At 42.3% G+C, this 13,349-nt stretch overlaps 1 protein-coding gene across 1 annotated transcript in view; it reads left to right on the top strand.

Moving 5' to 3' along the window:
* The window catches only part of suclg2 (succinate-CoA ligase GDP-forming subunit beta), a 54,309-nt gene extending 41,198 nt beyond the window's left edge, over positions 1 to 13,111 (top strand). Inside the window, exons 10-11 of the mRNA XM_068742422.1 lie at positions 7,757 to 7,877; positions 12,315 to 13,111. Coding sequence (XP_068598523.1) covers positions 7,757 to 7,877; positions 12,315 to 12,427 — 234 coding nt within the window. The 3' untranslated portion in view covers positions 12,428 to 13,111. The remainder of the gene's footprint in view (positions 1 to 7,756; positions 7,878 to 12,314) is intronic.
* Positions 13,112 to 13,349: the final 238 nt, after the last annotated feature.

Raw genomic sequence — 13,349 nt, 5'->3', positions numbered from 1 at the left:
GTGATTATGTATTCCGTTCCTCGAGTATCATCATTTCCTCAGTTTAGTAAAATAATCCTTGCTTTGCCAGCGTAGAGCACTACAGCTGAACTTTTTAGGTATAGCTTCGGTCTTCATAAATACTGCGTGGGTGTATTTTAATCAAAACTGCTGTGGGGATTTCAGGTGTGTGGGTAGAATTTTGTTTATAATCTCTTTATCTGTACCTATGTAAAAACATGTTTTATCCATGCTTCTAAATGAGTCTGCTCTTCCTGCGAAAGAGGCCTGTCAATTACAATGAGAACCAAATCAACCTGCGGCATTCTTTACATTGTGCTATCCGGGTTACGACCGAGATCGGTTCCGACCACCTTGTCATACAGTAAGTCAGAATGGAAGTAAGTTCTACAAGTACATGGCCGACATGAGCATCATTAGGTAGATGTCATCAATCTGAACTGAATCTAAATTAAAACAAATTCTGAGCTCACCTATTCTTTGTGACCTATGGTTCTACCCATGTCCATGCTAGTGTTTGTTTTTATATATATTTACTCATGTTTATTTATGTTCATTCTTTGTCTTCTCATCTTTATTCATGTTTAATGGAAGTATTTCTTGTCAACCTTTAGATGGAGCAGCAATAAACTGTCCCATATAAATGAAATATGTTTCAGCCATATGTTTGTTGCCAAGCCTATGCTGCGCTGCACGTCTCACTGCTGCGTGATCGACAGCCATTAACCCTTGGTGAAGAGGTTGTGGAATATTTATGTCTTCCTGTCAGCAGTGAAATGACATCCTCTGGGCATGAATAATATGCCTGTCCTACACTGGCTCAAATTGTTTCGTCCAATTCACAGCAATGTGATTTCTGTGTGGAAGTTGGTGTGTGTGTGTGCGTGTCTTATGATAGCTGTTAAGTGTGTGTATGCCGTGTGTGCAGTTCAGGGGCATTCTGATACCCTGAGGTGAGCCACAGAATCTGGGTTTTACACTCCTCACTGACATCTGACAAGCTTCCCACTCACCACAGAGGTTGGTGTCTCCTTCTGAATCTTTCTCAGCCAAAGTGTCTGTCTAGTTCTTATATTTTAATTTAATTTCCCCGAGGAAGTCTTCTCAAGGGATTAATACAATTCCCCCTATCTAGTTCTTTCTACATTGGTTGTCCTTCCCACTCGACATGATAGAATAACAACCTGATGTATGCAGTAATTAAGTTATTTTATCTGTCAAATTGAAGTTGGAAGTCCAAAATGACTTTCCTTTATTTCCTCTTGATCTGTTTAATTGTAATATCATTTGCTTTTCTTCTCATGGAAAAATACATTGATACAGCTGTTCTTTTTGAGATTCACAGTTAGATGATTGGTTTTGAGCCATTTGGATACACCCCCATTTTATTTATTAAAGTATCTGCTGCTGCACAAAGATAAATACATCATTATGTCATGTTGGTTCACAATATTAGCCTTTTTAAGTTCTAAAGACACCACACCCACCACATTACTGTTGCCTAAAGAGATCCAATGCCTTCAGTGAGATCGCCTTTGTCAATGTCAATTGAAGAACTTGACCTAAACCCGAATTGTTCGGGAAATGTTTGTTGCTTTCAAGACCTAGTTGTTGGTTCCTGTAGGCTGTTCCGCAATTACTTTTTCCAGAACCTTTGACAAAACAAGCAAAATAGAAATTGGTCTATACTGTAATTACCTACTCTGTCTAGTGCTCCAACTTTAATAATTGTTTTAATAATAGATGTTTTCAGCTTTTATCATGCATTTATTATGGTTTTTGTTTTTTAGAGCTGGCCTTCAAATGTACCTTTCAGAATTGCATGCACCATACATGCATTCATAATATGAATGTTCGCCATCAGTGACATTATAACGAGTTTAAGATTTTTATGTTGGTTAAATGTGCACATTATTAGTCCAAGGCAAAGATTAAAGTAAAAGTAGTTACCATCAGGATTGCCTATAACTTTCAGCAGACCGTTAAAATTAAAGGCAGCAGTAGAGGCAAGATGAACTGCATGACTAAACACTTCATAAATATATTCAGGTTGGCCTGAGGCAACAAACAGTTGGTCTTAAATTTCAACTTGGTCAAAATGAAAGCTTATTTTAAAATGTAAATCCTATTGATTTCACTGTCGCAATGTTTTGGGCATTTTTTTTTCTGAAAATTGCTCTTGTTTTTGAACTCCTTGTCACGTCGATTCCGATCAGTTGCTGAACTGTCAGTCATTTTCCAAAAGAGTTTACAGCATCTTTTCTGTATGTTGTTTGCAATATTGTGGTGTCCTAATAGTTCTGTAAAATGGGATGTAATGGTATCAAGTGGTGATGTATATTTTTGATGCACTGCACGTTTGCTGCTCACAGAACTGCATGTCTCCCGTCACCTGCGGCTCTTGTGCACTCATCTAATTTGTTCACTATTGCTTGTTCTTTTTGCTGATGAATTTAATTGAATTTAATGTAACTGCATCATAACATCAACTTCCCTGTGGTTCTGCTGCCCAACAGTGAGAGTGTCATCAGTTAAATGAAAATAAAGTTGAACGAGCTCCAAGCTTCAGAGATTGTTGGTTATGTAGGAGCCACTGAAGTTCTGCAGTTCTAAATATAGTATAGCGATGGTGCTTAATCTCAACTGAAATTCACTCAAAGCAATTTATTCCAAGTGACGGGGAGGACTGTCACAATTTGACTTGACAAATATGGTGTTGCTTAAAAATGCAACTCTGGATTTATGAAAAATTAATTGGCTTTTGGCCTCCTGATATGCAGATAGGACTGCAGCAGTTATTGCCCCCATCATTTTTGTGCTGGAATAATTAGTATAATGGGTAAAACATTTAAAATGATGGACCAGGAATTGGATAAAATTAGAGGCATTACATGACACTATTTTTCCAGACATTTTTCATTGATTAGTGTGAACTCCTCAGATGTCATGTGACTGATCAGGGGGGGATGATTGTAATTGTTAAACGCCAGATGCCTTACAATTTAGTCTCATAACTGTACACCAGCTGGCCCTGACTCAAACAGATATGACCCCATTTGGTCAACTCAGTCATTACAATCAAAGCATTACTGCTAGTGACCCAAAAATCATAATGACTTTTTACATTACAATAAAAAAATCTATTTGAAAGTGAATAAATCTTTGACCCCAAGCATTCCCCCCCCTAAAAAAAAAGAAAAAAGAAACAATCCAACCCAGTCACCACTTAAACAGTTTCCCAACATTCACGTGTTTCCAGCACTTTTTTGTACATCTCCTCGACCGTACCGTGTCTCCACCAGGTATTGATTCGCCGGATATCTCGAGATTCCTCTGGATTACTTACCGTCTAGTGAAACCTCAGATGCCGTGGTCTGTCAAGGAGTGTCTCGCTGGTGACATGGCTAATCTTTGGCACAACGCTCATACTGTCTCTCCACGGTCCCAAGAAGGGGCTGTCATGCTCCAGCAGATCGGATAATTATTTCCTTCTTATCCTTCATTGCCAGAGCCAATCCTAGCCTTCAATAGAAGCCAGGGGCCTTACCGCTTCCCATCACCTCGCTGTCTCTTTTCTTCTCCATCTCTCTTCCTCCATCTGTTTCACTTCACCTCACTCTCTGACTTCCAGACCCTCTTTTCCCTTATTCTGCTTTTGTGTCATTCTCTCTTTCTCATTCTCTATCCCCTCTCTGAATAGATTTGCACACACGACAGCTCCTTGCTGCAACTGAATTTATGCTCAGAGTAGTAAACATAGAATAAAACATTTATTCGATGCTCTCGGCACACATGAACACATGAAAGCACGTTGTTCCATTCATCCTTACAGTCTTATCTTTTGTTGGGTCTTGAAGCAAGATTACACTTTTTGGGCAATTTAAAGGAATGAAAAGATTCTGGGAAACAGTTTTAAGAAGCCGAGTATAAAAGCCTAATTCTGTATGGTGGTGTAATATGCTCTATTACGGATGGGTGCTTTAAATGGGACATGACAGGTAGAAGTTGTGACATGATACCAAAATAAAGCTCACATGAATTAATTCTGAAGAGCAAAATTACCTTTTAAGACATTTATGGGCAGAAATTGAGTAATTGCTCCTCACCAACCGTGGCTTCATCTTTCCAAGATGTGATGAGCACTACCCAGCATGTTTTGATGCAGAAGCCATGCATGTTAACCTGTGGCCCCAGGGCCGAGCATTGACCCAAGCAGCTCAAAAACAAATGCAAGTAGCACGCCAGAGAAGGCAGCAACAGTACAGGCTGTCTGCAGCAGATAAGACAGAACAATGGCCCTTAATAGGCCACAGAGAGACACACACCCATCTCCAAGCGTGCCTGTTTCTACTGCAATCTGCTTGCTGCTAACAAAAGAAACAAGATGCTTTCCATTTCTTTTCTTTCCTGCAGAAAGATTAGTGGCTCTTAACAGGATATGGGCGTGAAAATGTGCATTTGAGTGATAATTCAGCAACGCATGCAAAACTTATGACAAGTAGCCCTGCAGAAAGAGAAGGAATACAATGCTTTAATTCCCCCCCTGGTGTGAAACTCGGAGGAGGAAAGTACATCGTGTTTATTTGCTATTTATCAATCTGTGGAAGGAAAATGAAGGTTTTCTAAATATGTGATGTCTTCTAATGATGTCTTCAAAGTTTATTCTGTGCAAATAGTTCATCTATAATTTAATAATTACATAACTGTGACAATTATAGCACCCATGTAGCTTTCAAGACACGTTTTCTGAAAAACAACAATGCAAGATGCTGGAGCATGTCACATTGTTATTTCCTCCTCTAACTTACCCCAAATGCAGTTTCTGGGTTGTATAATAGGAGGCAGAAAAGCCTGTTTCTCCTGTGAAGGCCCTTCTTCGACTTTGACGGAACAAAGGCCTTGGCAGACTATCGCAATTCCAGCAGGAAATGATCCTATTTTGTCAAATCTGAATTGTTTCACCGTAACGCCGTAGAAGGTGCCGAACACTGCCTGAAAGGAAGCGCAGAGATTCCCTAAAAAGAGCAACCTGGCACATTTCACCTGCTAGCTTTATGCTGAGTTCTGATGAAAGGATTTCGGCTCTCTTCCAAGTTGTCTCACCTGAAATGAAAGCCTTTGCAGAAAGTGGCTGTACTTGGTTCTGTGGCAGGAAGTAAAGTACTGCAATGATGTTGGAAAATTCAGACAGATTGGAGTGCCCAGCTCAGTTTCTTAGCAGAGCAGTGTTTGAGGTTTGATTGGATGATTGCATCCGACATCCAACCAAAGAGGCCGACCCTGTGTTTTATACTCCCATTCTTTTTCATCAGTTCATCACTTTTGTGTCCAATGCACACAAGTGTTGCCTAGCCCAATACGCACAGCAAAGCCGACACCTAAACCAGGTAAAGGATATATGATATAGTTTCATGACAGATGTTCTTTTTTGCTCCTTCCAGTTTCTGTGCTTTTTCAATTTAAGAACTCGTGTATCTAATTCTATTGTTAAATTTCTGCTTGACTTTGCTTGTATCGCTAAAATAGCATTCATTCACTTCACAGCTGCTGTTAAACAAAAACAGGGAAAAGCAAAACCCCCAAGCAAAGTGCGACTCGATACTCACCATGTCCATTTTTCGACAGAACTGCATTTACCTTTGTGTCGAGCTAAATACATCATCTTTTATGTATCATTAATATACGTGTCAATCGTGGATGGATGAATGGGAAGAAATATGCTTCTTCCCAAAAGAGACAGAGTTGAAAAATGGGCTGCGGATAGGTAGGGAAAAGGCACTTAGTCTCTGCTGCCCCCCGGTGGGGCCAGATAACATTCTCTGTGTGTGTGTGTGTGCGTCAGAGCCTGCCTTTAACCCGGTGAAATGTAAAGACATTGATGTCATAAAGTGGTGGACTATGCTGCTTTGGCTCAGCGTGTGCCACCCATCGCCTGCCATGTCGAACACACTCCTCCGGCCATTTCATCTTACGTTTGCTTCATGCTTTTATTTCTGAATGCATCGAGCTGATAAAGCTAACGTGGATCTCTTTAGTCCTCCGTGTATTTTACATTCACAGACTCGATTAAAGCTTTAGACTGAATTACTGCTGCTGTTTTCTTTTTTTTATTGGCTGTGTACAATAAAAGGTGAGCTCAATGTTGACCTCATGGCCTTGCCAGGGGCCATAGCAGAGAATGGGACAGTAAATACACACACACACGCGCGCATTGTGTGAACTGCAGGTCACGCTTTGCAGGCTGTCAGGACAAGTGTTTGATACACAGCTGAGGTTTGTGACGTGGAGAGTCGGTGTCATTTCGCACCTCTTTCTGTCCGGCTGACCCCCCTGTGCTGCAGGCTTTTCACCGTCTGCACATTTGCATCTGCAGCGGTCATTGAATAGAGCAGGCTTCTTTAAAAAGTATGTGAACACACCTTTAAGTGGCGACTGTATATCTTCACCAGTGGATGCATCTCTGACTACACCTGCAAGCTAAAACACCCACATATATACACTGTACCTGTATTTCAGCATGTACTTGTTCACATACACGTCGGTGTGAGGTGAAAGTGGGAAGCAGATTCCGATGTGGGAGTTGTGGGATGCAGTCAGAGATGAACGTGACATCATTGATGGAACATTGTAAAAAGCTTTCAGACATCGTGCAATATTGTCTCTTACTTCAGGTGTGTAGAAGAGTCATTTTAACTCTGTGAGAAATTGTATGTATCTCGTCTCGTCCTGCAATCGGAGTGAAGCGGCGCTCCGCGCTGACCCAAACAGCTTGCGCCGCTGTCTTTGTCGTGACGTCTGAGTCTTTGTGTATCTGCATGCGTGTGTTTGCTTTGGCGCTTGTCTGCTGGTCTTGTGTCAGAAGGAGATGCTCATTTGGATAATGCAGAGAGGACAATGTATGGCTGTTGCTCTGGTAGCTATCCAAGTCCTTGATCTGGTCTACCCATAAACATCATTACCACACATGGACAACATGCACGTCCACAACAGAAAGACACACACACACACGCGCAGGCTGCTCATCCAAATCGTCACTGACAGATTAGCAGTGATTATAAACAAACATGCAGGATTAATCCTGTGTGCTCTATCGTTTCCACTGAGCTAGCCTGGGTAATTACCAAGTTCTAGATTGTTAGTGTAATCGCACACACAGAGAGACACAAGACACACTAACTGCCCTGCTTCACTACTTGGTGATATCAGTCTCATGCTTATTTTGTAAGTTGGAGATACCTTTTGCAAAGAAATACTGTGTTTGGTAAAAAATTTCTCGCTCAGAACTCTGTGGCTGGTTCTTTATAGTTGTCAGGGAAACACAAAATAGCTTTTGAGTTTAAATTGCATGCGAGCACAATTCATTTTTTAATTATAAGGGTTCAAGGAGGATGATCGCTGCGTTCTGGATCTTCTGTGCGTGCTTCATGGCTCAGCAGTAAGGGAGGATTGAAGGAGCTTCTTCCACTAAAGCTGTGTTCAGATTGGACAGTGTCTTCCTTTTTTTTTTACGAGGGATAAATTTAGATATAAATTTCAATGCAATCAGGAGATTGAGTGAAAAATCACTCCAGCAAAAAAAAAAAAACACTCCAGTGACGGGGCGGAAATTAATTCAGTGGGTGAGAAGAAAAGTCCACAACTCCAGCAGCATTCTGCTGACTCCAGTCACTCGTCGCTCAGCGCTGATTGGCTGCTGAAGGTCTGGATATCTCTCCAGCGCTGAATTCAATCACTAATCCATTCTATTCTTTCACAGGTTGAGGCCATCCTTGTGAACATCTTCGGCGGGATCGTCAACTGTGCCATCATCGCCAACGGTATCACCAAGGCTTGCAGAGAGCTGGAGCTAAGGGTGCCGCTGGTGGTCAGGCTGGAAGGTGGGAATGAACACGCATGCTTTAACAGAAACACGGCCCTGGATCTGAAGCTATGATGTAGAACTGAGTTTAATCCTCCAGCACTCGTCGCTCATCTTGATGAGATGTTTGCAGCATCGTGAAGGACGAGTGGCACAACTCGTCACCATTAGAATGTTAAGAACGCACCACTTTAAAAAATAAATTAAATTCTGTACTGTCGTTGTTATTAATGTGATCTTTCTGCGAGCCTCATCATAGTCATCAAATTGCAATCATTTGCAATTTTCATAGTTACAAATGTCTTTATAGGCTTTCAGTAACAGTAATTGGCTAATAGCCCATGGGCAGCAGGATTTATTGCACCTTCTTTTGCCTCTGTGCTGGTAATAGCTCAGGCCAGAGGCAAGCTTATGGGTAGTGGCATATAGACCTAAGTCTTTAGGTTATTCATTCTTCCTGTTCTTTAGAATGCAATATCTGAGCAGCAGTAAATAATCATGACAAACTTTCACACAAATATATATTAAAGATTCAGATGGATAAAGCGGTGGCATTTTACATCCAAGAGTTCAAAGGCCACACTCGATAAGACGTCGTAATGTCCTGCAGAAATACTTCTGGCCGTTCTTCGTTGTCCATAACTCTGGATCAGTTGGGGAAATGTGTTTCGGTCTCATTCAGAATTGATTACATTAATCCTGCCCATCTCAAAAGCGTGGTGGATGATGATGTATTCAAAGCGTCCATATTGAACTATTTGTAGCTTCTCCATGTTCGGTCGGAATCTGCTTTACAAACTTGGAGTCTTTCCTTCTGTCGGTGAACTTACCAACACTAATGGGCAAACAGCAGTCGTCCCCACAGCTCATTGGTTTTGTTGATGCTGCCTTCAGGAGATTGTTTTAAGGTCATGTTAGGAAGCTCTCCGTCAGACCTCTGTACAAATGTTCTCTCAGAAAATACGGAATATTTCTCCATGGAAAATATTCACTGGAAATTATTTGAATATAAGGATGACTTTATTTTCACACAAATAAATTTACGCTTTCATAAAACAGATTTTATTTTTAAACTCGGTGCTATCTGTGTCTGGACAGGCATGACTGTATCCTGCATTTCAAGCCATTTTGTTTTTGCTGCTGGAGCCCATCCATCGTCATTGTGGCCCGATGTCCCAGAATGCACAGCGGTGCATTTCTCACACATGTCACATTTTGCCGCACCCGTCATTAGCGTCAGCCTGAAGAACAGTAGAGACAGCACTGATTGGCTCACCTTTCACCTGCATATGCTAATGAAAATTGTTCAGTTGTGGATGGGGAGCCGGGGGGGGGGGGGGCGTTGAGTCAGCAGCGGTGACTCTTGGAGGCACGGGGCCAGTTGGTGGTTAGTTTAATTGTCAAGATCCTGCTGAGCGGTGCGTCCAGAGCAGAGAGCAAGGGAGTGTGTGTGTGTGTGTGTGTGCGTGTGTGTGTGTGTGTGTGTGTGTGTGTGTGTGTGTGTGTGTGTGTGTGTGTGTGTGTGTGTGTGTGTGTGTGTGTGTGTGTGTGTGTGTGTGTGTGTGTGTGTGTGTGTGTGTGTGTGTGTGTGTGTGTGTGTGTGTGTGTGTGTGTGCAGATGAGGGTGTATGAGCGGTTATGTGAGTGTAGAACCCGTCTGTCCACAGAGACACAGCTGCGTAAGGAGAACAATAAAGTATATGTATTTAAATAAAACACACATACTTCTTCTTGATCAAATGAGGTGCAGTATCACATTTACACCTGCATCAAATTAATTTTTCTCAGCCAAACTTGAGCTGTGGGAGTACAATGGTACACACAAATATTTAAGGTATTCATAGGAAGACCAGTCCTGACCCCTGTGGTCAGAGAACATCCACACGCTGCTCCATGAGGACGCTGTCTCCCACTGTGGGGTGGGGGGGGGGGGGGCACACAGCTGGGAAGCAGAGACCCGGGATAAAGATGACTGTACTCGTTTGACTGTCTCCGCCAGCCTATTGATTTCCAGAGCCATTCGCCAACTGTCTGTAAAGCAGTTGGCAGTTGAGATCCGGCTATTATTTCCCCATTTAATTAAAGAGATGTGATGCCACGGTACAGATTACATGGCCCTTCCTTTCCTGACAGTGTCATTACGGCTTTAATAGACGTGCGCGCACACACACACACACAGATAAATGCTCCCTGTGTATTTTTGTGGTCATTTCGACTGTCTTCGATCCTTATTGAACAAAAGACCGAGGCAGCCTGAGTAAATGCAAAATGCAAACACTTTTTTTTTAAATTCTCTGATACCTCCATCATCAGAGTGAAATTATATTCGCCCCCTAACTAGATGATAAAAACCCAACAAACTGGAATAATCACTGGTTGCAGCAGGTTTAGACACTCAGGCCTAATCCTGTTTAATCAAATTAACACTTCAATAAATCGGTCAAATGGTTGGAAACCTAAAAAATCATCAATGCCTGACATACTCTTTTAGTCTAGTATAGTTCGTTTGAAAGCCAATGACCTTTATTTCATTTTCCAGTCCATCCAGGAGTTTGTGCATCCTCGTCAATACAGTACGTCTCTGGGTTCAGGCTGTGAGTAGGTCTCTGGCGGCACCTAGTGGCTGCAGGTGAGCACAAACATTCAAGGACGTGGCATACTGTGCGCGCACACACACACACACACACACACACGGACCTGGTGGCGCTGTATCCAGCCGGGTTCTGTCCTTGCTTCAGCTGCTGTGAGCTATCAGTGCTCCCTACTGCTCACGGTAGAACTGCAGGCAGCTCACGCTCACACATGCAGACGCACACCCACGTAAACGTGTAGCCACCCCCCCCCTGTCATTACATGAAGAATAAAGCAGCCATTGTCTAAATGCACACAATGTTGTTGACTTTATTTCAGCGTCTATAGGCGTACATACCGTTCCAGTTGACCTCTTGCATTATGTATTTGCCGTGGGCACATATGTCTGCTTCCCCCACAGTTTAATCTCCGAGTGTTTTAAGTTTGTTTCAATCATTTGTCAGGGAAACGTTTTCCTTATGACGACACGGACTGTGAATCCCGGTGGGGTTCAGAGGTCATACAGTACCAGTACATCCTTTTCCTCGCTATGAGCTGTAGTACTTATCGGTTGCCCGTGGACGCGGCGAGAGAATGTTATTTGATCACAAGATGACTCGGGATACCCAATCCCCTGCTTATGTGCCGGCGGAAGGTCTCTTCCTGCTCTTATTCTAATTAATTACATCATGGAATTGATTGTTTGGAGTGTCAGCCTGCGGAAAAGTGTTTGGAATAACTTATTATCTGGCTGGACAAAAGAGATGAAATATTAGGCGTTAAGTGGAGCTGGTAATAGAATTCCTCATGAAAGGTCTATTGATCTGGTCTGCAAGGTCTCCAGTGAATTCACATATCATGCAGTCTTAATTACAAACCGGCTAGGAGCGCTAAGGTCAACCTGCAAGTGTCAGAACACACACACACAGAGAGAGAGAGAGAGAGAGAGCTTCACCCATTTAACACCACAGATTTGAGCGAGCACAGACACAATTATTGTCACATCAAACATTTTTAATTACAGACATACATCAAATTATAATAGGACGATCTAAGGTCATTAGGCCACCAATCAATGCATTCCATTTTACTGTCTCACTTCTTCAGTGGTGTGTGATGACCTCGCTGACTGAAATAGGTTGAGCCTCTATTGGTCTTCAGAGGGAACAATTTAGCAAAACAGCAAAGTAAATAAATAGACCAAGAAAAGACAAAAATATATATATATGATTACAGATATTGAACACGGAAGACTCATTTTGTCGCCATCATGTCTTCATGTGTGAAATCGGTAAATGCCGCATGGACAGCTGGCTTTTGTTTCAGCAGCGTGGGCGATTCTGCTTTGTCTGACCCTTTTACTTCATTGCCCTTTCTCACACTCTCTCCACCTTTGTCTTTCCCCCCCCCCTCTCCATGTCCTTCCGTCCACCGCGGCGTCCCCTGCTCTGTGTTGTGACAGGCGTTTCAGGCTGGGGTTCGGTTGCACCATGTGTGATGCTGGGAGGCAGCCAGTTCCGTGTGCAGAGCCCCGGGGGCCGTGTCTCTGGTTGGTTGCGGGTCTACCGGGGCATGGACGCCATGGTAACATTTGGCACCTGCTCCACATGACCTTTTTCCAACCAGGAGGAGCAGACACAAATTGTCCTCCTGCTTGACATTGTTCACAGAGAAAACTGCGGTCGGATCAGTGGTTAGATTTCGCCGTTGCTCGCCTGCATCTCCGTCCATCTGTCATCCCGCGCCTTGATTCCTCCAAAGGAACGCTTTGCCTTTCACACAATGTGGTTTTTACATCAGCGCAGATGGCAGATCGGGTTCAACCTCCTTTTTTTTGTCACTTCGGCTTTCGTCGTTTGTAACGGTGTTTTTCTGTGTCTGCTAGGGACCAACGTCCACGAGGCCAAGAGGATTCTGACAGAGAGCGGCCTGCCAATCACAGCCGCGGAAAACCTGGATGATGCCGCCATGAAAGTGGTCGCCGCCATCAAGAAATAGATTCGCCTGACATCATCACCATCAGATTCATCCCTGTAGAAACGTCAGGCATCCATTATTGTTATTTGAGGTGCTTTATCGCAACAGAAGTAAAATTATGCTCCGTCCAAATCAACTATTAATTGCATATTAATTGGGAAAAATCACTTAGATTTGTTGGTTTTTATTTTATTTTATTTTTATTCCGTACATCAGCAGAGTCTTATCCTTAAAAACTCTAGTGTCGTAAAAATCAGTTACATTTTGTGCATTTTAATTTCTTTATTGCATTTGCATAAAATGTTAAGAGAACCCAGAAACTTTGCTTTGATTTTAGGACATCACCTCCAGAAAAGCGTATAAAAGTCAGGGCGACCGCACTCCGCCGGCTTTCATCGTGACGTTATTATCCGAGAATTATTTTCATCCATCCATGGCCTCATCTGCGGTTCGGATCAGGTGGATGTTCCCTCACTGTGAAGTTTTTGCATCATGTTTTATGGGTTTGGTGCTCTGTAAATTATCAGTGGATGATTTGGATCTGTGCCTTTCTTGAGCGTTAAAGGTCAGGTTTTTGTAAATTTCATACAGAAATGTGTTGAGAAAATCAAATATAAAAACACAACTGGGCCTAATGATTGTATTTTGACCAATGTTTTAGGGTGTGAAAGATGTGTATATAATCTGAGATTAAAAGCAAATATTTCCAGATAACCGTTTTGTATATTTATAGTAAAGTTTCCGAAGATGCAGAAGCAGAACGGCTTGTTCAGTTAGAAAGTCACAAATGAAAATAAGAATTGAACTTCACATATCCATGTTGAGATTTGCTTCTCTTCACGGCTGCTTTTTTATAATTGATTCTCTGCCAGCCATTTTCTTGAAGGATCAAACTATGAAACATCAGAAAATTTGTTTTAATTATTATTCAGCAGAGCATTTG

Source organism: Brachionichthys hirsutus, chromosome 8, assembly GCF_040956055.1.
Source record: "Brachionichthys hirsutus isolate HB-005 chromosome 8, CSIRO-AGI_Bhir_v1, whole genome shotgun sequence".
NCBI lineage: Eukaryota > Metazoa > Chordata > Actinopteri > Lophiiformes > Brachionichthyidae > Brachionichthys > Brachionichthys hirsutus.
Note: the sequence above shows the minus strand (reverse complement) of the source record. Positions and strands in the feature narration are given on the sequence as shown.